General features: G+C 43.7%; 1 protein-coding gene across 1 annotated transcript; it reads right to left on the reverse strand.

Annotated features, from left to right (window-relative positions):
- Nucleotides 1-931: 931 nt before the first annotated feature.
- On the reverse strand, nt 932-26,509 carry bcl2b (BCL2 apoptosis regulator b). The gene is made up of 2 exons (XM_026373839.2): nt 24,918-26,509; nt 932-3,523 (listed from the first exon to the last, which is right to left on the reverse strand). The coding sequence occupies exons 1-2, from the start codon at nt 25,464-25,466 to the stop codon at nt 3,386-3,388; spliced, it is 687 nt and encodes a 228-aa protein (XP_026229624.1). The 5' UTR covers nt 25,467-26,509; the 3' UTR covers nt 932-3,385.
- Between the last annotated feature and the right edge of the window lie 56 nt (nt 26,510-26,565).

Consider the following 26,565-nt stretch of genomic DNA (forward strand, 5'->3'; position numbering starts at 1 on the left):
GTTATCATGCATGGATGTGACGGACTTCCAAATGAGGGCTAAAACTGGACCAGACTTACTCCAGACAATCTGCTTTGATCTGCTATTCTCCCCCGTGATATCCTGTAGTGGGAAAGCCTCCTCTACACCTTGTAGGCCTAAAGCAGAAGCGGCAGGAGGTCCCCCCCCCCCCCCCCCCTCTTCCCCACTGCCCATCTTTCTCTCTTTCTTTTACACACACACATATTCACAATCCACACCCACACTGGACTCTCTTTTGAAATCTAGGGCTTGATTTAAAATTCCTCTTCAGAGCGTGTCATGCATTTTATATGCACGGCGAGTGGGAGAGAGAGAGGAGGGATTGCGTGGGGCTCCTGCCCAAATGAACTTCCCTCTGCTGTTGATCTCCTCGGGGATGTAGCTATACACACCACCACCACCACCACTTTCTTTGACTCCTCTCCTCATATTTTCCCTCACCCACTCAACTCTTTCAACATTAGTTTTACTGCATCATGCTTTCCACAAATTACACCGAGCAGCGAGGGTGCTGTAGCCTTTGAAGACAAGTGTGATCAGAACTGAGGCAGGGGGTGTAAAAAACCTGGCCGCAGGGCATTTGGGTTTTTGCACTTGTGTTTAGCAGCTTATGGAGCAGAGGATAGAGGCTGACAAGTGCAGTGTTTGGGGACAGCTTTGATGTCTGATGGGGTGCGGCTGCTGCTGCTGCTGCTGCTGCTTCTGCACAGCCCTTCACCAGGCGACTGTCACGTTGACGCCGCATACACTGTACAGTTTGTATCTGCGGATAGATAACAGATAATCAAAAGCACGCTGTCGATACGCTCCTGTCCATGTAAACATCTGGTATTCTCTTTCTGTCTCACTGACGTGCTCAGATGCTCTGAAGCCGAAAATCGATTAAAAAAAAAATAAAATAGACACAACATGAATGTGGACTGGAGCTGCTTCAGAAATCTGGTTTATTAGGAACAATATGATCCCACTAGCTTATTGTGGATATAGCAGTAAACAACAGAAACACATTTCACTTATTAAGTGCTACAAGTTTGTGATTATAGACGTAAAACAGTACAGCAACCATAGTGCCTACATTCATATATGCACAGAGAATATAAAAAAAAATTACAGTATATTGCTGTTAAACTGTTCTATTCCTGCTCATAAATCACCGTCTGCTTCTCTTTTACATACACATCACTGGAATATCAAACACCATGAGCTGTCGGTTTATAGTGATAACTGAGACTAGGTTTAGATGTGGCAGGTCAACATTTTAACAGATAAGCACGGAGCTATCATCGGAGCACAACGTTGACAAAGGTTAAGTTGATATAGTACAGTAACACTAGACAAACCCTCCACACGACCTCACAACCTCACTGAGCACACTCTCAGTGAACGTGAACAGGCGACATGTATTCTCGTTAAGCTACTCTTCTTTTTAAATTAAAGATGAATACACGTTAACTTTGGTTTCCAGCTCTCTAGATCCTATACTGTAAAATTGTGGCAGTTTAAGCTGTAAGTAAAAGTTAAATCAACAGTATAGCAGCCTTAAGCCAATATTAATACAACACAGAAATTCACTTTTTTAAACATTTTTCTTGTTATGTTAGCAGCCTGGAAATAATGTAGTTACAGTGTGATTCGATAGAACAGAAGAGAAAACAACCGATTGTTTTTTTTTTTTTGTTAAAATCTGTGATCTGGTACCTCTTAATAAATAGAAAATGCAACTTCTTTGCTGTTATTTCTTGTCTTCTACCCTATTCTGTTATAAATACAGTTACACATAGTGAATATTTGTTTGTGTGAAGGCAGTAATTTCCATCCATGCGACAAAGAAGCTGTAGATTTGTGATGACTAAAAAATTAATAAAAGATTTCGGAGCTTGTGTGAGCCTTTTCCAAATTGTCAGCCGGACTGTAATACAAGTCAAACATCAATAGAAACAGTCTGAAAGGAACAAATCGATGACTGGATGCATGTGCAGACTGGAGGAAAGGGACATCTCGTGTTCCTGCACATGGGACACGCTGACTTTCGTGATAAAATGAAACTCTGCTGCCGTGATATTCCACTCAGTCATCCGAGGCTGAGCGAGGTTTTCTCAGTCAGAGCGGATTCTAGCATTACAGAGTGGCTGCGGGGCCTCGGCAGCTGGAGGTTTGAAAAGGTCAGCTCTGAGACGGTAACAGAACGGGCGAGGAGCGAGACGCAAAGGTGGAAAACAGAAAAGGACTGGTAGCTTTTAGAGTTGCTTGGTGCTACAATGTGAGCTTCAAAAGGTAATAAGATAAAGAAGGGGAAGGGTTTCACTGCGCAGCGGTCTCAATCACACCTATCTTGAGGAATGCACTCTTAAAATCCGTTCGTCTTGCATGGGCCTTACTCTTCCACTCTCTTCTTAAGATGCAAAATGCAACGTTTCCTTTACTTCCACCTCCTTCTCTCTCCTTTGTGCTCTTCTCACTAAATTCACTAACACGTGTTCCTTCGACAAGTCGTTTCTCGTGTTTTTCAGTCTTTAAAAAAAAGCCACACCGTATAGAGTTTGGTGTTGCAAAAACTAAAATAAACATAAAAAAATCAAGGAGCTTTCACAACTTTCAGAAGTTGAACTCAGTCTCCCACTGGCTCGTCCTCTGTTGAAGGCCAGATAGGGTATAATGGTGCTGTGTGTTCGGAGCACTGGAGCTGTCTGAGGAATAAGAGCAGCAGACGCACGCTGTGCTGGTCGTAGCAAGCAGTTTCCATTATACATTCTGAGCAGCTGTTGTATGGAGGAAGTCCTTTGAAGGACGGCTAAAGGGGCGGGGAGGCTGGCGTAGGGGTAACAGTTCAAACGGGGGTTCTTCATCCTAACAAGCAGGGCCGTGGCTGCAGCCGTTGGCTCTCCGGCGTGGTGCCTCGTCATAATCTTCATCCCTGCATCCCCATCGTCATCAAGGCCTCCAGTTCGAGGTCCCGCGTGAGCTCCTCCAACACATGCAACGTCTACACTAACATTCAACGCTCATGCTAAAACTAGTACAGAAGCAGGCAGAACAAGAAAGGAAAAAGATAGATGCATGCCGCTGATCCCTCATTTCTCATCACTTGCACTCAGCCTGGTGTGATTACATCGAGGCTGCCTCTCTTCCAGACGTCCTTTGCTCCGTACGAGCTGTGCATCTGGCTCCTTCAGTTGTTTTGATTCGTGTCTGTTTTGACACGAAGGGCCAAGGATGAGGGAGTTTTCGGAGAGGAGGCTTTGAAGAGATTCGGAAGAGTCTGAAGGTTGTCTCTGAGGGGTCGGGTAAGTCTTTAAAGCAGAGGCACAACTAAAAGGAGAAGGATGTTCAGACATAAAGAGAAGCTGCTAGAAATGAGACTCGTTCATTTCTGTGCAAGGTAAGCTCCAATGGTGAGGCTGGCTGCCCCGAGAGCAGCGAGGCCGAAGACCGTCTTGATGGAGGACCAGGAGCAACTGAACACAGACTCCCTCTGTCTGTCATACAGGTCCACGAAGGCATCCTGGGGAACAAATAGAAAGAGACAGACACTTAATTAATGGTCAAAATATATGTGTTTACATGCGAGTCTTCTAGATACCACCACAGATAAAGCAGCCTAGTCCTAGTAAAGTTACCCAGTAAATCTCAACACACGTTTAATCCAAATACATCATTCCAGTTTTTAAAAAGCTTGTTGATGTCCTGACACAGCTGAACACTTAGGTTTTCAGCAGATGTTACTCAAGCAGGACTAAACTGTTCATTTGTTTTGGACTATTTTCAGCAGCAGGAAAACAAACTACGTGGCCGTGTTTATCTTAACGAAGGAACATTTCAGCAAATGTAAATAATGGGACTTGACTTACACCTTCACTGGTAGAAGCGAGTTGCAGTTTGGTTTATGCAGGTTTTGAGATATTTGTCTGACAGATTTCCTAACGCAACCTGATCCGAGCGGAGGTAAATGGAATTTAATCTGTGAAGCAGCATCCCTGTTACACTGGATAAATTAGAAGTTTAAAGTATTAGAAGGATAGAAAACAAGTTGCTGTTGAATTCATCCATCGACTATGTAACACCAGAAGTAAATAACATGTCTATATTTTTATTTGAGTGAACTGATGGTTTTAGATCTAAATCCCTATGGTTGCCACCAAAATATAGGTGGAAATAGAGTGTTATTACTCGTACATGCTGCAATACCCAATGCTGTGAGGAGATCCATTACTGCTCACCGGCTCTCACACCCTCCGATGCACAACCCAACACTACAACACGCCCAGAAACACTCAAACCTGGGGATCGCCACAAGAGTCGATTCACAACTGCGCATCAACAGATCGGTGTGTTTATTAGCACGTGGAGGAGCAGCAGCGGAGAGCTGGAATTATAAATGTATTAATGCTACTCAGGGGGGGCTCGGCTTTCTTCTGCTAACAGGAGTTTTAAAAGGGGGTCTATTAAAATTGGAGAATGTGTAAATGTGGCCGTGGAGTGAATACCATGGCTGTGTGTGTCTTCCATGAGGAAATCCAGACATCTGCTCATAAGCAGTGACAGCGGGAACAGCTGGACAGGAAGTCATGGTGCTGAGCCTCACACTCACACACACACACACACACACACACACACACACACACACACACACACACACACACAGATTATCTTGAACCAAGCTACAACATATTGTATTGTAAAGAGGTTTAATGGAGGATCTGTAATTATGACGCTAACCACATTAGTGTTGTTGTGGAGCCGCACGTTTGAAACTCCTCTGTTTTTAGTTGTAACTCGACCTTTCTGTGAACAATGGTGAATTGTTAGGTTTAATTCACTAGAACTTTTCTGTGTCAGTTCCCATGGGAATCTATTATCATTATATTTTAATCTATTTTGATTTAACCTGCAGTGATTATGCTTTCTGTAACTCTAACTGGGATGCACACATTTCATTCGACCTTGAGCTAGAAGAAGCAAAACTGGGTCATTTATACTCCCTTTCAGAAGTGTCACGTTTTAATACACAGTTTCCTTTTATCAAACAAAAGGCCACACAGGAACAGAAAAATAAAAAAAAAATAGAGGAGGCATCAATTCTGGAGTGCTGCGGGGAGACAAAAGTATTTCCTGTTTCCCTCTCCTCTTTCCCGTCCCGTGGCATTCCTGAGGCTGGGGGCCAGTCGGTGACACAAGGGAGGAAGGATCAGCAGTTTCTTTCCAGTTTATGCCCTCTGGTGTCCAAACACACGGTGATCTTAAATCAGCTGACAAGATCTTTAAACCACATGGCATTTCCTTTGTTGCAGCTGAGTGCTTTCAATGATCCGAAACTAGAACAAGGGTCTACAGTCATCAGGCTCATGCACAGCTGTGATTTCAGCTAAATGCTAATAAACTCTGCTAACACGCAAATGCTACATAGGTTTTATTGTTATAGTGTTGCACGACAGCATGGTAACAATTGCTGACTGGCACTTAACACATTGCAGAGCGGAGGATGATGACAGGAATAAAAAGGTTTGTCTTGCAGGCGTTCATATGCAAAACTGTTGATCACAAGTTTACAAGTCAGGGATGGCAAAAGTTATTACAAATCATTGTGTCACATGGGTTTCCATGACACTATCAAGGTGCAAACATCTTGAGAGCAAAATGTCACACAGTGTTGTTTTGCCGGACCTTAAACTGGTTCTGTCTGGTACCGCCATACCTCTCCAGTCTTAATTAAAGAACAAGCTCTTTAGTCAGACCTACAGCTGACAAGAATGTGTTGGTTGGCAAAAACACAGCCTTCATCTTTTTCTTTTTTTTTTTTTTTTCCACCTACTTCTGGAAAATAACAGTTTGCTAAGGCAACAACACAAAACAGCCATCAGGTCTGGCAGCAGGAGCATGTGACTGACTGCCGTCAAGGCAAAAAAAAATGGCAAGCTCATGATGCGTGTCCTCGATTTGTCCCAGACAGTCGGCATAGATTATCATCTATTTAAGTCTGAAACAAAAGCGGGCCAATTACGGTAAGAGGGGCATACGAGCCGTGATGGATGTTTAAAAGAATCCCACAAGGGCACGGATGATAATAAGTCCAGACTGACTCAGGGGAGAGCTGGGAACCGAGAAATGGAGGAGGGAGGGGAGGGGTGTCAGGTGGATATCATGAGACTGAGACATGCTCCACTTCAGCTCCTGGAACTTTTGCACCCACACGTTAGCAAGCAGCGCTGCTGCAACCATGTGAGGAGTGTGAAAAACAAACCTTGGCACTTTCTAATTCGTCCTTCCTGTTTCTTCTCTCTGTCTTACTGCCTCTGTATCCACCATCACAATGAAGTCCTGATTATGAAGATCTTTATGGAGCCTTTGAAGAAAATAGGCTGATAATAAGCATCTCGCTGGCTAGGACAGGAAAGGACAAAACATCTGCATTCAACACGTCAACAAAAGACTGTAATCCTCGAAAACTCATCCCTGCCCTGCAGCAGGCCATCTGCCATCAGCAGCAGGTGTGCATCTGGGAAATAGGGTCCAGGCTGCAGTCCTCTACAGTATTCATTTCTTGGATCAATGGCTTTTAAAAAGGTCACAGCCGCAGCACAGGAGCCATAAATCTAATGGGAAAATGCCCAGCCAGGCTTACACATTCCCTTCCTTTTATTTTACTGCACACAATGAATTCCTGGGAGAAGCACATACGGAGTAAAAGAGTCAGACTGAACGGAGAGGACTTGAGAGTATCCCATACTCAGCCATGGGGTGGCAACGGGCTGCCGGAGTGCCATGGTTACCCAGGCTCGAAGCTTTACACATGATTTGCTTTTCCCACCAGTGGGAGAGTGCCTGTCCTAGACCTCTGATTTGTTTTTCACATGATTTAGACCTCTGGGTTTTGCTGAGTGTCTTTGTCGTACACACAAAGAGGTTGTACACTGTTAGCCTTACGCTATCTTAAGGGCAACAGGAAATACCATACATTGACCGGTTCCTTTGGGCATCCCCCCTCTCGCTATTGGGAACGGTTCCTCAGCCTGTGTGGAAGATAATGAGTCATCTTGTGCACTTGACTGTTCAAACTGAAAAAGTGCTTTGCCAAAACAGAAAAAATGATTAGGCAGTCATGTCTGTTTTGGGACATTTCTGTGGGTAATTGTGGGCGACTGGGGCAAAGAGAAAGGGATGTGGGTTAAAGTTCAACTGTAATTAAAGTGCCTGTTGTGGTTACGATGTTCACATTGGATCCGAGCTTGTCCCCACGCTCTGTTTATTTCCAAGGCTTTTGCATAGTTACGTGCTTCTAATGCCGCCTATATATGCTGGCGCTGGCCCTCTTTGATTTTCTAATGAGCTTCTCGCAGATTTCTCCGCAGCTAATTAAAGTCAAACAAAACTCTCGTTTCAGGGGCCAAGAGGGAGTAATGAGAAATACAAAAAAAAAAAAAAAAAAGCAAGGATGGCATTAATTTCCTCTGCAATGGATGTCTTTTGATCAAAATATATACTTACACCTCTCTCTTTCCTCTGTGTACATTTTTCATTTATGTATAAGCAAGAAAAAACAAAAAACAAACATCAGCTATCTCCAGACACAATGGGGGGAAGGAAAGCAACCGCTTGTCTGGCAGCGAGGTCGGGTTCGATCAGGTCTCTGGAGTGTCATCCATCGACTGGCCCAGCAAAAATGAGATGACGGAGGAGTTTGTTGCAATACTCATTACCCAGTGAATCCCCCTGCGTCAGCACTGCCAAACAGCTTAGGGCTGAGGACACTGAGCCCTTCACTACTGTGACGATACTGCAATACTTGGAAACAACAGCCACTCAGCCAAGTGGTGACAAACTGGGATGGAAAGAAGCAGAAATCTTGAAAATGCACCCAGTCGATGCACAAACTTATACCAACATGTTACTGGTCTCAGGCAAGAAGTCATCCAGCACATAACCTTATGTTAGATGGTCATGTTCCACTCTCTGTGATTTTGTACAGAATAAACAAATATGTGTGTTAATTATTGAATTTTAGTGATGGTGGTAGGCTGTTTTTATTTCCTATTACAAAGCCTAGGTAGCTATTTCTTCCTATTTCCTGTCTTTGTGTTGGACTAAGCTATCTGGCAGCTTTCGCCCTATGCTTTATGCTTTTATTTTTTATTTTAATGTGTCAACTTAAGAGCTGGGAACTGGACTCTGACATAGTTTACACTAAATCACTAATCGCTTTATAAGAATATTTAAACATTATCATTAATATCCCACCTTGAGAATAGATAAGCGTCTTTTGAAATCTAAACTGTGCTAAATATGGAGTATTATCAAACTGTCTGATGAAAAGAGACAAAACGTGAAACAAAGGAAGTGAAGAAACCTTTTTCATTTGCCTCCACTTGATTTTCCTTGTAGGCTCAGCTTTCATACCAGTGTTCTTGCAAAAGTCATTACATTGGACGTGTAAAGGCAAAAGCAATTTTGACGTTGGGCGCTACCCTAAAGGCTCATAAATATTCAAATGTACGTCAGCAGCAGCGGCGGCAGTATTTGTGTGTTTACAAAACAGAGCGCTCTCCCATGGGAGTGAGCTTGCTCCACTGGAACATGAAACGTGATCGCCAGTAAATCACCCACACTCCTCATGACACTCTCTGTTTTTTATTGTCTCCATTATTCATTGTCTGAACTGCTAGATTAAGGAACACTGTAAGTGTACACATGAGACTGTGGCTTTTTGGAAAATAACAGTTAGTTTAGTTAAGTTAAATTTGCCAATTTGTGCAGAAGCGTCTATGGTTTTTGGGGACTTCAGACATACATTGAATTGACCCACATTTCTGATCTATTCACCTAACCTTGAGTGATCCTTGCAGGCCATTTATTCTTGTTGAGTCCCTTGATTTTTATTGAACAGCTTTGATCCGGAATAAAATGAAGGACTGAGTGACCTTGCAGGCTCAGAGGGCTGAGAGCGAGTGGATGAATGCAGAATGTGTTTGCTCTCGTCACCTCAGTGACATCTGCACTCCTGGTCTGTCGGCATCTCTGCACACCTCTGCGAATCTCTGGGATGATGATTTACAATCGTTCACATCTATATTCAGCACAGAGACAAAGAAAAAGCCCCAGACAGACGATCCTTTTTTTCTCACGATAATTCAGACAATCTCCAGACCTTAGACAATATGTTTCTGTCATTCTTTAAAACAATCCAGTCCTGGGATTTTGACCTTGAAACCTATGTCAACCTCAACAATTGCTCCAGAATTCTTTATAATTGCCAAAAGGAGGCACAATGGCTTCTTCAAATAGATACAATGCAGCTAAAATGGGATGTCTACCTCATATGAGGATGTGCTGAGCCCATCCGGCCCTCAGCATAGGAGGAAGTGACAGAGTTGAGCCGGACAGAAGCAACGCAACTGCTGAGCTGCTATAAATATCACGCTGGTTCAAGGCTGCCCAATCTAATAAAACAACTCTCATCTCTGCTTCTGAGGCCCGTTTAAAAGGCCACTGATGACGGAAGAACCGGAGCAGAGGAGAGAATGGAAAAGGGCCGCTGAGTCATCATCCACACGTTGCGAGGCTGTTGTGTTTTGAGCGCATTAAACCTGGCTTGAGTGGCTTTCCAGTAAAGACAGGATGTCTGCCACTTGGGTGTCTAATGACGCTGTGTTCTCTCCATGAAAGCCGCACATAGTTCGCTGCCTGCTCCAGCAACGTGTTTGTGGCTCCAAAAATCCGTTTAAGCACTGCGAAAGCCAGTAGGCTGTGGTGTTTTTTTCTGAGATAATCATGTGAAACTCTCCATCCTGGGTTGTTTTGCGCAAATGTCACACTCAGGAATGCAAGGGCACTTGTATAAAGAGCCACTTGATAAGAGAACGTAATATGTGTGGCATTTCAAACATGCACAAGAACTCAGTGGGCAGAAAAGGCAAGGCCATGACTCACATTCACTCTACAGCTGGTTAATGATTAGTAACGCAGGTGAAGTTTTCACATTTAAAACGGCTCTATCAGCTTTAAATCAGCTTTAGATTGCTGCGAACAGGAACCAAAGCAGCTCTTGTTTTGGCTAAACAGCAAAGCATGAAGGCCCTGTAGCTGTACTGTTCTGCGTGATCGGTTCAGATAGCAACCTCTGTTAGAGACCGTGGGAACCAGCAGATTCCTAGGTGGCCTGTTGCCGGAGTGAGCGACACAGCCCATGGGAGAGGTTCATTTCCTGTGACAGGGACGGCACGCTGCTTTAAGCCTTGAGAGTCAGATCCACTGAACCCTTAAGACCTTGAGACCACACAACCACCATCTCAACAGGCAACTCCAAAAATAGACGGAGTAGTCGCTGGCCAAAAATGGCTACTGTATATGAGTAATGAATGGGATGTGTAAGAACAGCAGCAGATCTTTGTTCTCGATGTGAAGGGCATGCAGTGATCGACTTCTCTGAACTTGCCCACGAAACAAAGTCGTTTGGTTTTGGATTCTTATGAAATGATGTATTCAGCTTTTTAAGTAGTTGAGGTTTAGTGTGCATGCATGTCTTTCAAGCCCTGATGTAGAAGCATTACACAATCCCGATGTTCCATGTTGTAAAAGACCTCAAGAGTTCAGCTCGTGTTAAGTCACTTCCTGTGCCAGACGCTGCATGGATGACATCACCGTCTGGTTTGAGACTATAGCTTCTCTGTGGTAGAGCCAAGTATGGTTAAATCACAGACTCTGTGAGGGTAACTAGGGAAAGACTAGGAGCAAGCCAAACATGTAGTCATACTAATACCGTGGAGAAAGGGAGGGGGAGCAGCAGGGAAGAGCTACAGTTGGTTAGACGCTGTAACTAAGAGATTTGTATTTGTTTTGAACTATTAACTGGCTAAATCTTTGCCTCAAGTCTCAGAAAAAGTTCACCGTGACAAAAGGGAACGTTTTAAGTTCACCGAAAAGCGGCAATGCTGTGAATCTTTCCCTTAATGAAATCCCAGGTTACCCATTTAATTTAGGAAGCAATGCCAAACACGTCATGTGTAATATCATCTAATGGAGAATTAGACATGTCAGTGGCGAAGAAAGTATTAAAACATCAAAGCTAGAAGCCCAGTGTTTCTCATGGTCTTGTCTTTCACACAAGAGCAAAGGAGACGTTTGTAAAGTTGGGGCTAAATGAAAGCTTGTCAGCTTTGGCAATGAGATATCAGAGTGGTTTACGTGATTAAAGTACACGGAGGCAGGTTTCAGGTTAAGCTGTGTTCTCAGAGTACCCATGTAAATGAGTGAGGCCACAACCTGGGAGAGGGTATGCTGCGAGCAGCACAGATCGAGGATCTCAGATGTCCGATAATGTCGGAGAAAACAATCATCTGTTTGAGGTGCAGCACCCTCAGGAACACCTTTGAAGTGAAGAGAAGGAGTGAACTGAAACTTTTCCACAAAGTCACAGTGAAGACTTCCACTGCCAGTGGTGGAAAGTCCATCTACTCATGTACTATAAAGTTAAGAACAATTTTGAGGGCTTATAGTTACTTCATACTTGTACTCTACTATATTTCATCAAGGTTGTATTTTTGACATGTTTTTACATGTACCTGGTTTCAAAAACTTTGATAAGCTTGTAGAAAACACTGGCTGCCAACGATGTCCAGTTTATGAGTTAACTAATAACGTATAATATAAGTCACAGAGACAACTTCTCCACACTGTGAGCATTTGTACTTATATTAGCATGGGGGTGTGGGTTGCTTTTGTGGTGTCCTTGCACAGTAACATCTGAATACTTCTTCCACCACTGTCCATTGTTGTGTATTTGTGTCAGGGGATTTAAAAAAAGACGATATCATGTGGGAAGACAAAACAAAACTCAAAGAAAGGAAAGGAAAGCAGCTTTCCCACAGACTTGGGGCTGAAACTGTAAAATGCATGACAAAACTCTGTCCCACATGGAACATGAGGTCATTCTGAAACAGGGGAAAGGAGGAAGCAATAAATATTCTTACACAATTCAACTTCCAGCTGAAAATCCACTACATTTTCAGCAATCTCAAAATGAGCTTGCTCACTCTTCACGGAGGGCCCCCACTTCCCTACCACCACTCTTTTCTCTTTTCAAGCTGGAGAAAAGTTCAATGACCTCTCGCAGGCAACCAGCTGATTTTCATCCAGGCTTGGGGGAAGGAATGAGAGGAATGCATTGATGTGTGTATACAAGCAACTGCACTGTGAGTGCCCGAAACGCCTGATAATAAGGAATGGACCTTGGGAGAACTAAGTCGACCGCATGGAACACAGTTGCAGCACACGGTTTTATTATGTAATAAAATAGCTACAACTACATCAATTTCAGAAATAGATGAATGTAATTAAAACCTAACATAGTAGCTAAGAGTTAGAGTGGATACTACTTTTATCCCTGGATCCTTCATTTGTCTTTGGTCCGAGTTCAGTGTGACTTAGAGAGACCTTGGAGAGAGCTATGTTGAGCACTGTGCTTTAAAGAAAACGGATTGAACTATCTGTAGCATGCTGGATCATTCAAAGCTGTGTGACCTTCCCTGTCTGTAAGCAGAGACCAAAGGGAAACAAGCACAGCCTACCTGATGAATGATAATAAGTTGCCTATTGTGACATTGAAGGTCTAGTGTGAAAATGTGGGGAAAGCTAATAAGGCATGTCAGTTTCATAATAGAGGAAGGGCTTTTCTTGGAATTTTCTCCCTGGAATAATCCATGGAAAATGTTATTAGTGGTATTCGGTGTCTGCATGCTTTGAGCTGAACAGCCTCGACGCTGGTATGTGCTGAAGATGAGAATACACTGCATCAAACTGAGACTTTAAATAATAGTGGGATAACATACATATTTAGGGCTGAGAGCACTTAAACTGTTCTAGCTTATTTTCATTTTGAGCTATGTAATGCCCCTGTAGATGTTTCATGAGTACATTGCCCTGCTTTCTAGTCAGCAGATGGATCAGCTGAGAATCAGATGATTGTTGAGTCAGATGACTTTGACAGGCAAGGAGACAAGGAGTGAGCTAATCTGCTCCTGCTCTACCTAACAGTGTGAACTCTAATTAAATCAAAGCCATTTGCTCCATTTTGCTTTGGTCTTTCAGCCCCGGTGGCATGATCACACTTGGCTAACCATCCATAATTTTCCCAGTAAATTACCTCGTCAGTCTCAACCTGACTGCTGCACAGGTGGCAATAAGAAGGACTGGACTGTCTGTTTATTGCTTTATAAGACTTCTCTCCTTGCCTGCCCTTCCATCTTTCCTCCTCCTCTACAACCCAGTTAGCCTCACTTCCTGATCAAAGACACCTTGTGAAGCCCAGGCATTTCATCTGGGAATACTTCTAACCCCCTGTCCTCCTTGGAGTGCAGGAATGTGGACATTAATTCCAAAACGAAAACATTGAAGGTCAAGGTGCCTGCTCTGATAGACTGGGTGGTATCAGAAAATTAGTTTGCACAGATAGCTGATAAATTGCCATAATCAAGTCTTTTTTACACTACTATCCTGAAATTCTGATTAATAGAAGAGAAAAATGGGTAGTTTTTGTGCTCTTTCTTCTTTTTTTACAGCCTTTTTACCACTACGACTCATAAAATGTGACAGATAAATGAAGCCCTTTATAGGTCAATTTGCTGAGTTGATTAAACTTCTGGTGGCTATATTTGTGGACACAAGCCTTGTCTAGACATGTCATGTCACAGAGTTTACACGTCTGTAAAAAGCAACATAGCGCCTGACGTGAGTGAATTCAGCCATCATAAAAAATTTGCTCTGACAAAAAACACAAAATGATGCATCCTCAGAACATCCACAGGCAAAAACCACCATTACATTGTCAAAAAAAAGAAAGAAAGCCAAACAAAACATATAAGAAAAAAGGGAATCACTGTCAGTTCTCAGTTTTCAATTCTCTCTGTTCTCTTTGAAGTATCAGTCATCATTTGAAATTGTGATGACAGCCCAACAACCAATTAAAGGCATCTCCTTCAGTACACACCCAGTGAAATTGATGTAATATAGCGTTGTGGCAATACTGGGTATACCCCTGCCGATGGGATATTCCTGGCATAAGTGGCAAGCAGAAGTAGTTTTCTGAAAGCAGCAGGGGTTATGTGTGACAAAATGTCTGTTCAGTGCAGTATGAAGACAAAATTTGGTTGTAGATTTAGGAGAACATCAAGACTTCAGGACGGCGAGAGGCTTCATGAATGATGATTGCTGCCCCTAAAACGCTATGTAGCAGCTGCAACATCCTCCTTACAAAGCTTTTATCTTCCAAACCTCAGGGGCGTATCGCTTTCTCTACACTTCAAACCTAATCAGGCGCCATCAAAGGTGACTGCCAACAGGGTGATGCTGTACGAGCTTTGCTAGGACTGAGAGCTTCCCGGTTGCGCACAGACACGCACAAGCTGAAAGCCGTCAGCATAAAAGTGCTAAAAACATCTCACCAAGGTCTTTCGGCAGAGGCCCCTTTTTTTTTTTTTCCTTCAGCACGAATTTCAATAAATCACCTGCATATGCAATCTGACTTTTACAAGTACCGGTTCACTGCATTAATTGAGTCTTTACTCAAAGATACCAACACAAACCAGCGGAAACGCTCAATCAATAGAACATAGTCAGAGCGATATCTGAGCAATGGCTGACCTCACATAGTGTCGACTGAAACGGATCCAATTTCCTGAGGGCTATTTGCCCTCTGCCAAAAATCACATTGGGGAGGGGTTGCAGAGAATTATTTACCCCAGACCTCCATGGACAAGGTAGAGAAATCTATTTACCATTATCTGGCTGTTGTCATTTTTGGGAGGGCATGTACTCAGTATTTCAGAGAAGAGCCAATAATGGCATGCTATTTGTTAATGGCCAGTGCTGTGGCTAGTTGCACTGGGAAATCCCAGCGGACATGGTAGTAGGATATGTGTGTGCACGCGTATGCTCGTGTGTCTGTGTGGTGAGGCTGAATGGCAGGGCTAACAGGAAGCTAGGCACCCCGGGGCCATCTGCTCGCTGCCAGGGCTCACATGTCACCCTGTGACAACACAGCATTATTGATTCACACTACCACATCCGCTTCTGTGTGTACATGCTGATGTGTGTACGTATATGCACGACTGTGTACACATCCATTTTGTGGACAGCAAATAATTGACTTGTACCAGTATATCCGCTTTTGTGTTTGCGTTTATGTGTCTTCCCACACACACATGTATATGCACTCAAACACACACAGATACACACACAAATGTGTATATGTATGTATATATGCATATGTACCGCCCACATGATGCGACGTGGGGCAGTCTTTTCCATACAAGTTCAGGTCATGCACTTTGAGAGTAGAGGGTCTTATCTGTTCCTTCAACTCCACTGATAGAGATCTCTGACGTTGTTCCTGGAATCTACCACAGGGAACATAGCCATTGCCAGTTAGTCAGTCTGTATGTGGAAATCCCACTTACTGTGGTGACTCTAAGCACATTTTAACATTGAGTCTTCCAGTCCATACTTGCCACAGATGTGCTGGTCACTTGGTCATGGCGTTCTATGCCAATATCTTACACCCTGCTGTTATGGGCTAGATTGACTCCGCATCTTTGCACAGTCAGCAACAAGACTTTGTTCTTCCCATTCAGCTGACTTCTCAGGACTTGCCTTACTCTATGCATGTAATCGGGGGTTGCTAATTTCCTTGTGCCTCTTTGTGCTTTACAATTTCCTGCAGGATTCCAAGGTTGCAGCTATCTTCCAATCTGCTTTGTTGCTTGCTGGTACTACAATCCACTCAGTCATTACTTCCCTCTCTTTATTACCATTTGACTATAGTTTTCTAGTCTAAAGAACAATCCAATGTTGTTGCTGCAGATCCCAGTGGCGTGGATCTGTAAGTCAATATCTTGTTCACCCCTGGCTTACAGCTTGATGTCATCCATGTAGAGAATATAGCCACTTGATGGTGACTTGTGCATTGGCTTGAAGTTGGCCTCTATGGTTGTTTTCCACAGCCCCACTTAATTCTTGATGCAGGCTCTAAGAGTCCTGTTGATGTTGCACATTTCTAAGCATTCCAGGATCCATGTGTGAAGCATCAAGTAGTAGGTTTTCTTCTAGTTAATCCAGACAGTCTGTCAGGTCTTGCAGTCTTAAGATACTGTTCTATTTAACAATAGCTGGTGCTTTAGATATATTCATATTTTCAGATGATTTCATTTTTGTTTAGATTATGTTTTTTTAGCTGCACTAATTCATAATTTTTCAATTCCAGAGTGGTGACCTAAACAGAGCTAAAAAGAGAGGGGACATTGGACGTTCATACATTCAGTCCCAGAAACAAGGACCCTGATCCAAATAAAACAAAACAAGACATGAGCAAATGTGTGTTAACTTGGCCCATGTGCCAATAGGCAATAGGGGAGAATATAAATGTTATGTTTACCAAGAGTCCAGCTGTCACAAAAAAAGCCAAAATAAGATTAATTACTACTTTACAATATCTTCTGCTCTAGTCAGAGCAATGCTGCAGTTTGCTTGGGAGGAAGCATAAAGCAAAAGGATAAAAGGGGGCTGGACAAACTAGTGCAACAAACTTGCACGGTGACTGGAATGAGGTTGGACTCATTAGAGGCTGTGGTGGAGACATGGACACTGAAAAAGATAGAAACCATTCTATAGCACACTGATCATCCGCTACACAGCATCCCATGGACCAGAGAAGTAGCTGCAGTGGACGACTCACCTCACATGTGCTGCACCCAAGCCAACAGCAGATTATTACTAACTACTTCTACTTTCTTTATCGACAAGACTACCTTAATTTCCCTTTGTGGATTAATAACTGAATAATTTGAAAGATTCCAGAAACAACAGCTGCCACAAAATGTACAAAACTCTGCTTCAGTTTCACATTGAAACTATTTCTTTGATAGGAAAGAGTTCCCAAACGAAACACGGTGTATATAATAATATTTTTTTTATGTGATTTCAGTGAACTGTTAAGATTTAGCTCATCATACAACTGTCTATATGACAAGAAACTAATGGGAGGTATACTCCCATCTGCATTTAGTGGCCACTGTTGCTCTAGAAAGTAATTGAGGATATTACATTTCTTTTTAAATCCTGTTGGGAGATTGTGATAAAAATATCTACAGTAGCTAAACAGTGGAGGAACCATTTAACCTTGCCCTATATTGATATGCCACAGCACTTGCAAGGGTGTGCCCACTGGCAAAGTCAACTAGCATCTCTTAGCAAGCGCCTCATTATCCAGCTCCAACTATGACAGAAAAACTCTTTTATCTGCCACCTCAAATGGTTCATTAGGACATCTCTCACATGCAGATTGGCAGTAAATTTGTGATGTGAGTGCAGAAGCAAACAGAGCAGGGATTTCTGTGTAACATGACAATTAAAGGACCACACGGGAGCAGTGATGGTTATACTTCTATATTTAGAGGCTCTCACATGTCCCTGCATTTTTCAGGGAAGCGGAACGTTACCTGACACTGAAAACAAGGTCTCAGGATATTAGTGTGTTGTTTGTGAAGGGACTGTGCATGTGTAAAACAGTATATGTACGGTAGCGGGGTAAAAGACAGGATTAGGATGAGAAAGAAGAAGTAAAAGGAGAGTTAAGCTCCTAACTGGAGCTCAGTCTTTGGGGTTCTACATGAGGGATATCCATTTAGTATCAGAGTTTGTCTGCTCCATATATTATTTATCAGTGTGTGTTCTGACTGGGATGGTGGTGCTTTCAAACAGCGCAGGCACACATCCCTCATGAAACAGGTAAACAGCAGGTCATGGTGATTACTGATTTGAACAAAATAGTAACAAGGAAACACAATCATATGGCTGAATTCACACACACACACACACACACACGCGCACACACTGATCTGTAAGCTCACATGACCCCCAGACGCCTACATTTTAGGAGACAAAATAAACAAACAAAAGCCACACAAACGTCAGCGTGCCAAATGCCTACAGCGGTTCCTGAATGAAGCACGCTCAGCTGACATGATTGTCCAACAAAAGAACAAAAATCGCCCACACCCTTGATTTACCACTCAGGAAAGAAACACCCAGGTCGTCTCCATTATTTATTTACAGTTGCTGTTCCCCAGCAGACATTCCTCCGGCTCTCCTGAGGAGGCCCAGAAATAAGCACACAGGATGGGGTGGGGAGTCTCTGGGGAGAAGGGAGGTCGTGGAAACAGGCGGAGCGTTTTCAAAGCAGCAGAATCACTGTGTGCTCCAGAAACTATGATGAAACTATATGTCTGTGCTAAACGTGGTGTTCGAGTGTTTTTTCACACACACAGAGGGTGCACATTTCTGATGTGTTCATGAAATGCTCGGCATGTCTAGAATGGTAAACATGACAGAAGAAATGTGTCATGTCAAGCTGAAAAGAGATCAAAGCGAATGTCTGACCTCATGTTCAGCTCAACATAAAACCCTCTATTTGGTTGAAATTAATTTTAGAGACAACGTGCTACTCTCTGTTTACAATAACAGACCTTTTCTATAATTAAGCCTGGCAGCCTCCCTACAGTCTACAGATCAACCTGATTTTGTTTTCAGAAAATGAAAGAGTTGCATAAGAAAATACACTTAAGTTATTTCTTGCACTGTATTCAGCTGCAACAAAAGCTCATGTTTGTTATTGTATGTAATAAAAGACTGCAGTATATATACTGGAGATTAAAATTAGAGAACGACCTACGATTTTCTAAGTATCAAGGTGCAAGACAGGACAGGATGATACAGAGAATGTCCAAAGGAAATTGGTTCAAAGGTGCACCCGGAGGTGCTCCTAGTTCATTGATGAGCTGGGTAAAGATCTGTCTCATCCAACACTGTCTCGACATTTAAGAGCATTTGAACTGAAGCCCACTCTGCAGTGACCAAACCTATCATTAGCTTTGCTGAGGAGCATGTTGTGTGAATAGAGTCCAAAGTTCGCTTTAGTGATGAAAGCAAGTTTGATTCATTTGGATCTGATGGGAAACATTTTGTTCGTCGTCGAACTGGGGAAAGACCGAACCCAAGGTGTGTAAAGAAGTGAGTGAAAGGTGGAGGAGGAAGTGTGATGGTTTGTGGAAAGTGTTCTGCAGCAGGAGTTGGGCGTCTTACACAGCGACATGGCAGATACAAATGTTGATGAGAAACTTCTTTGACACCATGCACTGAAAACAGTGAAATAATGAAATGGCCAGGCCAGAGTCCTGATCCAAACCCAATAGAAAACCTCTGGTGACAAAGTTATGGCCAAGAAACCCAGAACTGTGCAAGAAGAGTGGACCAGAATCCCTCCGGAGCAGTGAGACAGACTAGTGACGTCCTGTAGCCTCAGGTGTGCTGAAGTCATTACAAGTAAGAGCCTGTACACTTCCTGCTAAATGTGGACTGTTGTAATCATTTCGAAAAAACCTTTTGTAACCTTTCTCCATTACTGTTCTCTATTTTCTTTAATGCTTTTGGTTAGCGCAAGACATTATTTATGAAAAAATCAAGTGTTCATTAATCGATCTCTAAATTTGACCTCCAGTGTAGAAAGTAGGATTGGCTTTCTTGTAAAAATAATATACAAACAGTCACTAACAATCCAGCTGTTTTAATAAACTAGTCATTAGGCATGAAAATGCAAATGCATGTATGGACATTGAAAGACAAATATGAGTTTTTTCAATGAAAATGTTATGATAAACATCCAGCAGTGAAACACTTACTTAATGTAGGCAGAGATTTGCATTAGAATTGACTGACGTAGCAGCTAGTTGTCACTCTGCACCACCTAAACTAAAAAAATTTTTTTTTTAAATATTATACCCACAGGACTGAGTGAGAGGAACAAAGATCATTGTGCTTTGACAATCTCAGACACTCACACTGCAGAGAGACTCAAGATCCCTCTTCAGCCTCGCATCTGAAAGAAAGTATTACACGTCAGACTGATTCTGACTGATGTGAGAGTCACAGCCCAGAGCTGCCTGCATCTGTAGGAAATGTTTCTGAGATTACAGTTGCCGGCCTGATGGGTGTAAACACAGTGGCAGATGGGAAGCGATCGAGGCCTGCGCAGCAAGAGGGGTACAGAACGGGGGGAAAATCTTGGCTGCTTCTCGCCACACTAGGCCCTTTTGTGGCGTACAGTCTCCATTACACAGCTAAGAGTCCACAACAGGAGCTAACATTGTTGTGGAAATCTCAGCCTAAGTTAGAGAGGTTTCTGCTCGATTTTCACGAGTAATTGTTTATTCCTCCATCTGATTGCTAGAAACAAGAAATCAGGCTCCATCCCACAGCTCCAACTGAACAGAAGTAATAAGAAAAGTGACACTGTGAGGGAGGATTGTGGCTCGATCGAGTCCTATAAAGCCCGTTTCTCTTATTATTTCTCGGTATCCTCAAGAACACTGTGGCAGTCCTTTCACTGTCTAACACTGTCTAAACAGACTTGTTTTTGTTGGGAGAACAGTTCAAAGCCAGCGGTAGCCCAGGCATGCACACTTTCTGAATGATCATGGTTAGGAGTGACTGGTGGTAAACACAGACTGACTTTGCATCTAGGAGACACAAATTGGATGTAAGTGAGATCTCATCTAGGTTTTTATTTTGCTCTCGTGTAAGTAGCTCCATGTGCCGCCTTTGTGATTCGGTTTGTTTGGGTTCCACCCCCCCCCCCCACTTCTACTCTGCCAACATGTCACCTATATGGAGATTAATGACTTCCTCGCTGTCCCAGATCCACTCCATCTAAACAAGGGAGGAGTGGGGTGCCGCCAGATGCCCGCGGTAGCATTGCAACATGTATGTCCCACCAGTTGATGAGCAGATTGTGCTCAGGGGATTCCCCACAGGATGGACCCAGCCCAAGCCAACTTTCATTGTCCTCTGTTCACACATACACACCTGTGACACACATAGAAATAGGCCACCTGGCCAACAGCGATCTTCAGACACCTGATCCTGCTGTTGGAGACTTCAAAAACGGGATTTTCAGGTGACTTAACTCCTTCTTGTCATCTACAACATCAAAACAAGACTCAAGGAAAACGATAATGATGATAACATGCCAGCAATAGCAACAACATGCTGCTTTTACCATGTTTATCACGTTAGTTCTGAATATTAGCATGCTACAATTTTAAATACTACAGCAAAGGCAGTTTGAAATAAAGATTTGAAGAATTAACCATTTTGATGTGATGCTGGCACTACATTAAAAGTCAAACCACCAATAAAGTAACTGTATTCTATGTGAATATTGATTCCACTAAAGGGGAAGTAAGTGGATAACTGAAAGTTATTATGATTCATCAGCTGGGAAACACAAATGTCAAATAGTTGTTAAGATATTTCACTATAGGTCAAACATGTGACGCTCAAAGTGGAGCAACAGCTACTCAAGGTCACCATCACCGAGATGTGACATGTTCAATATCTGTTCAAATATCTGTCCAATAGCAGCAGAGATATTTCAACAGGGACCAAAGTGGTGGACTGACTGATAGACGGTAACATCCTTAAAGCACAGCTAAAAATAACAGTGTAGACAATAATGAAGTTAATTTCTCAACATCATATTTGAGGCTGTCCTCAGTAAACCTTCGACAGTTGTGAAACCAGTGTTTTTCTTTGCAACACATTTTGGCATTTCGCTCAGTGCCACCCCCTCAGCCAGTTAAATGTCTGAGGTCAAGCATGTAATTTCAGAAGTCCGATGCTGTGCGCCACTTTGTTCAATCACTCGGTTTTTACAACGAGTGCCAGTAAATAAACACAGGTGCACCCTGTGTGGATGAGGCTGCAGGCTAAATTCAGCTGTCCCCTGATGAAAGCAGTTTCTGCCATCACAAAGACTCAATTTATACAGGTGGAAAACTGAGTGTTTGGGACAATGGAGGGGCAGCGTTTCACTTGCTGGAGTGTGAGAAGTAATCAGTGCAGCGTAGGGGCTCTTACATCTCTAGATAGGTTTTAAATACAGTACCTGCTTTGTTATTTCTAAAGGGCATACGGTTTTCCATCCGTTATTTTATCAGTTTTTCCTGTTAAAGGTCGCGGGGTTGCTGGAACCAATCCTAGCTGTTAGTGGGCGAGAGGCAGGCTACACCCTGGACAGGTCACCAGTTTATCACAGGGCTGACATATGGAGGCAGACAGCCATTCCCACTCACAGCCACACCTCGAGTCACCAATTAACCCAACCTAACTGTATCTCTTTGAACTGCGGGAGGAAGCTGGAGTACCCGGAGGCACAGGGATAACGTGCAGACATCACATCGGAAGGCATTCGACCGACCAATTCGAACCTAGGGGCTTCTAACTGTGAGGCAGCAGTGCCATCCATCACACCACTGTGCCGCCCTGGACAGATAGTTTTGTTGAACTACATGTATATTTGACTCACCGGTGATGGCTAGACTCAACAACGATTAGTGGGCACTCCTATTTTGGGCTCAAATTGTCTCAAAAACAACAGGAAACAGGGTGGCTGATAGAAAGCTGTTTCCACTGCACTCTCAAGTGTCAAAATGTCAGTAATAACTTGATTTTCAGCCCCCACCTCTGTTTTTAGGAGAGTTGGAAAACACGACTTACCTCTACCACACAATACACAATGGACTGTGTAGGTGTCCATAAACACAGCACCTACAACCATGTTTATTCAGTGTCTTCATTGTTGGTAAGTTGTGTAAACATTGTCAAGAAAAATGTCTCTATTTTTATAGTCTGCACCCTGACAGGGCCTCACAGTGAGAAGTGAAACATGAAATGAGATTTATACTGGGAACTAAATATAATATTTCTGACCCATACTTACCTTGTGAATGTGTAACCCTAAGGTCCCTCATCAAAACCCAAATAGAAATATTATCACAATCCACTCAGAGATTTCATGCTAAAACTGATTGTTTGTTAGATAATTTCCAAACAGATGATCACACGTCTCTAAAATCCCGGCTAGTCCACTTACAGGAGCTGCAGATTCATAATTTAGGAAGTCGACCAACTTTTAGTTGCCTTCTACACCTACAAAACATCATAAACTCCTCAAAATAAAACAGGCCAATAAAGTCCAATGACAGAACATGAAAAAACAACCTTTTCAGTAAATGTTTGTCTTTTCATTATATTTCAAAATATAGCCAGCAAGTTCATATAATAACAGTCTAATAATATATAATAGTGTGGAGAACAGACAAAGCTCTGTGCTTCCAGTGTCAGTTATTAAAGGTCAGGTAATAACACACACCTCAGGAAATCCCCCACCTGACGGGCATTCAAATGATTACAGAAATATCTCTGTCTGTTAGGCACCAATATGTCTATGCTAAAGCAGAGATAGGTAAAAGGCCACATGACTAAAGGCCAACATACGATATTCTATATTGTTTTAGAGCTTAACTTGAAATTATGTGGATATGGTTTTTCTAAATCTGGGCGCAGACATCCACCAAATGGACCCAAACTGGAGACATATGCTTCGAAATAATCCAAATAATCCTTTGGATTAAAAGACAGTGCTTTCTCTCTCTCTCTCTCTCTCTCTCTCTCTCTCTCTCTCTCTCTCTCTCTCCAGTGGATGCAGAGCACCAGAGATGCAGTCACACAGAACACAGACTATGATGACCTACATTACTGCTCACTGTGCACAGACTCCAGAGACCTCGAGCGAGCATCTCGGCAGCCCGGCCTGCGCCAGCTTCAAGGCACAGGTCTCGTAAAGAAGACAAAAAAAAGAAGAAGAGTTCCAACCTAGATGCACAGAGGGCTACATGTTAAACACAGTGGCTGCAGATTAGCTCTCTGTTCCTGGAGGGGCCCTCCCTCTGTTGGCTGCCTTTGATATGTGGCACAACCTGCCACCTCCAGGGGCAAGACGGATTCAAGGGGAATGTTAAACGCTCTTTCCCTTTGAGGTGAAATGTTCAATATGAATCATTGATGACCCCCCCCCCCCCTCCACGCACCAAAAAACCTGATACCTTCCAGCTAAGATAATCAAGCAGCACAAATGTTACGTTCTCATTAAACGCACTCCTGCTAATTAGAGACTAATTCAAGTCAGATTGGTTTAATGGCTGTTGAGGAGCACAGAGGAGGAGGCTGCTGTGCTCCCCACTGGATGCTGCGGTTTTCAGAATAATTATTGTTATTGGGTGTTATTTCTCTATGAAAGCGTGCAGGCAGGCAAAGATGAGGTGTAAATGCCTCTCCTCGTTAGCACCTGGAGCCTAGGTGTCATTTGGTGGAGCAGAAAACAGCGCTTAAAGCTGAATCCTGTCCGGCCATGCCCAGAGGCCTGAACACATTAATTCAATAGTTTTCTGCTTCCTGACATGTGTCTGACCTCCTGCCTCCTGCTACAATTGTGACCTGGTGCATCACATCACAGCAGCACGTTGGGTGCACAAAGATCCACAGATCCAGGCAAGACACGTGCTTTTCTAATGTGATTCATCAGGTGCAGCTTTTTCTAACGTTATGCTCACAGCCGACAAGTGACAGTGTCATCCTCACTCTGCAGTTGGACGGGGGGCGGGCTTTGTGACAGAGCGTCGGGAGGTGTGACAGAGCACGTCGTCTGATTGGTCTAAAGTTTAACAGCCACAGCGAGCATCCAGTCAGAGCAGCCCGGTGGTGAGGCCGTCCATCTGGAAGCTTCGCGCTAACGTGTCGGACACACCAAGGGGTTCATTTTACTAATGATTGACTCCCCGGTGTTAATAGTGTGTGCCATTAAGCCACAACAGGACGCATGCATATATGTCAATTAAACATTCAGGCTGCTCATATCTGGAGTCACCGATTAAAACATGCTCAGCCACTGCAACGCAGGACTTTTGCGCCCCCGTGCACACGTCTGCAAAGCAAATGTAACTGCACGAAATTCGACCTACCCATCCCCCGTTATCTTGTATCCAGCTGTGAAGAGGTCCATTTAAATACTCCGTCATCCACTCTGCGATGTTGTTCACCTGCGGTGTCATCTCCTCCTTGGACGCGCACTCCACGCACACGGTGCCGCCGAACTCGAAGAAAGCGATAATCCGGCCCCAGTTCACCCCGTCCCGGAACAGTTCGTCTATCACCTCGGCGAATCTCCGCTGCGCCGTGGTGGAGGTGAGATACAGCTGTCGGGACATCTCCGTGAAGTCCGGCTGATATAGTCTTTCAAGTTCATCTCCAGCCTCACGCAGGACCCTGTGGAGCGCAGCGTGCGGGTCGGACGGAGGGAGCCGTCTGCAGTGTTGCGGGATGCTGTCGCTGTCAGGCCCGGTGCTGGCTTCACGGCACCGCCGGACCAAAGTCGGTGGAGGGGGAACTGCAGACCCATTATTAGCAGCATCTTCGTCTTGGGCATCATGAAACCCCCACGCGTAGCCCCGTTTGGAGAGTTTATGGCAGATATACTTTTCTACAATATTGCGATTACACTCGTTCGCCATTCCGGCTTAATTTGGCACTTCGTACAGACAGAGGACACCCTAAATAAAATGCATTATGATCGAGTGTGTGCACGGTACACTGCGCTGCACAAGCCCGTCCAAAACTCGGCTCACATATAAGTAATGCAGCGAGTTATTCCACGTAGAAAGCAGATAATGCTTCGAAAGTTGGCGATATTCCTCGATTGAAACTGCGCCGAAAACGTCGTCAAAGTAAAGAAAAACACTGAGTCCGTGCAGGAAGCTGTTTTCAATTCCCGAATCCTTGGAGGGACATAGGCGACCTTCTCTTTGCATAGAAATCCAATATGCGGAAGAGGTTGGAGTAGTGTTGATTTCAGTGCACATCACCCCGACGTGGAAGTGTTGCAAATAAAAAGCATGAATGGAGGCCAAAGTTGGACACTACGCGCCTGAAGGAGCATCAGACGCCGCCAACTCTTTTAGCAGCGTTTACGCACAGCCAGGCGCGGGACTGGGAGCCAGACGAGGTCGGACTGAGCCCTCACCGCGATCGCGCCTCGTATCCTCTTCGGCAGCTCCCTGCCCGTGGCCTGTGTGCACCGCACTGTACTGACGAGGCTCACTGACGTCACGAAGCCAGAGCAATTCCTCTGGCTGCGGTCGGAGTCTCCAAGAGCACATGAGGAACTCCGCTTAAAACCCTTTCAAAGCCTATGCTCTCACGATTGCATGTTTAAAAAAAAAAAAACGCCGTGGAGTTGTTTAATGAATGAAATCCAAACAACTCCACCCAGAAAACAGACACAGTCCTCTGTTGGTGGCTCTCCAGACGTGCAAGACAATCTCCTCCCGGTTAAATTCATGAGAAGCACAGGACCATCACATTATGCTGAGGGCTGCTTTGATGTGGTCCAGCCACCCCCTTGTGGATAGAGATCTACCCTTGCAGTACCAAATTGATGTACCTGTACACAATTGCCTTCTGTTCTTTGATTCTCTCTCTCTCGTCGTTTTCATCCTCTGCGTCTTCGTCTTATTCTCTGACGGGACAAAGAGTCTAAAATCCTGTTTTCTCAGAGGTGCTGCTCTGGAAAGTCCCTTCATGGAAGATTTAAAATCTGATCACAAACAGAAT

This window comes from Anabas testudineus, chromosome 17 (genome assembly GCF_900324465.2).
Source record: "Anabas testudineus chromosome 17, fAnaTes1.2, whole genome shotgun sequence".
In the NCBI taxonomy this organism is placed as follows: domain Eukaryota; kingdom Metazoa; phylum Chordata; class Actinopteri; order Anabantiformes; family Anabantidae; genus Anabas; species Anabas testudineus.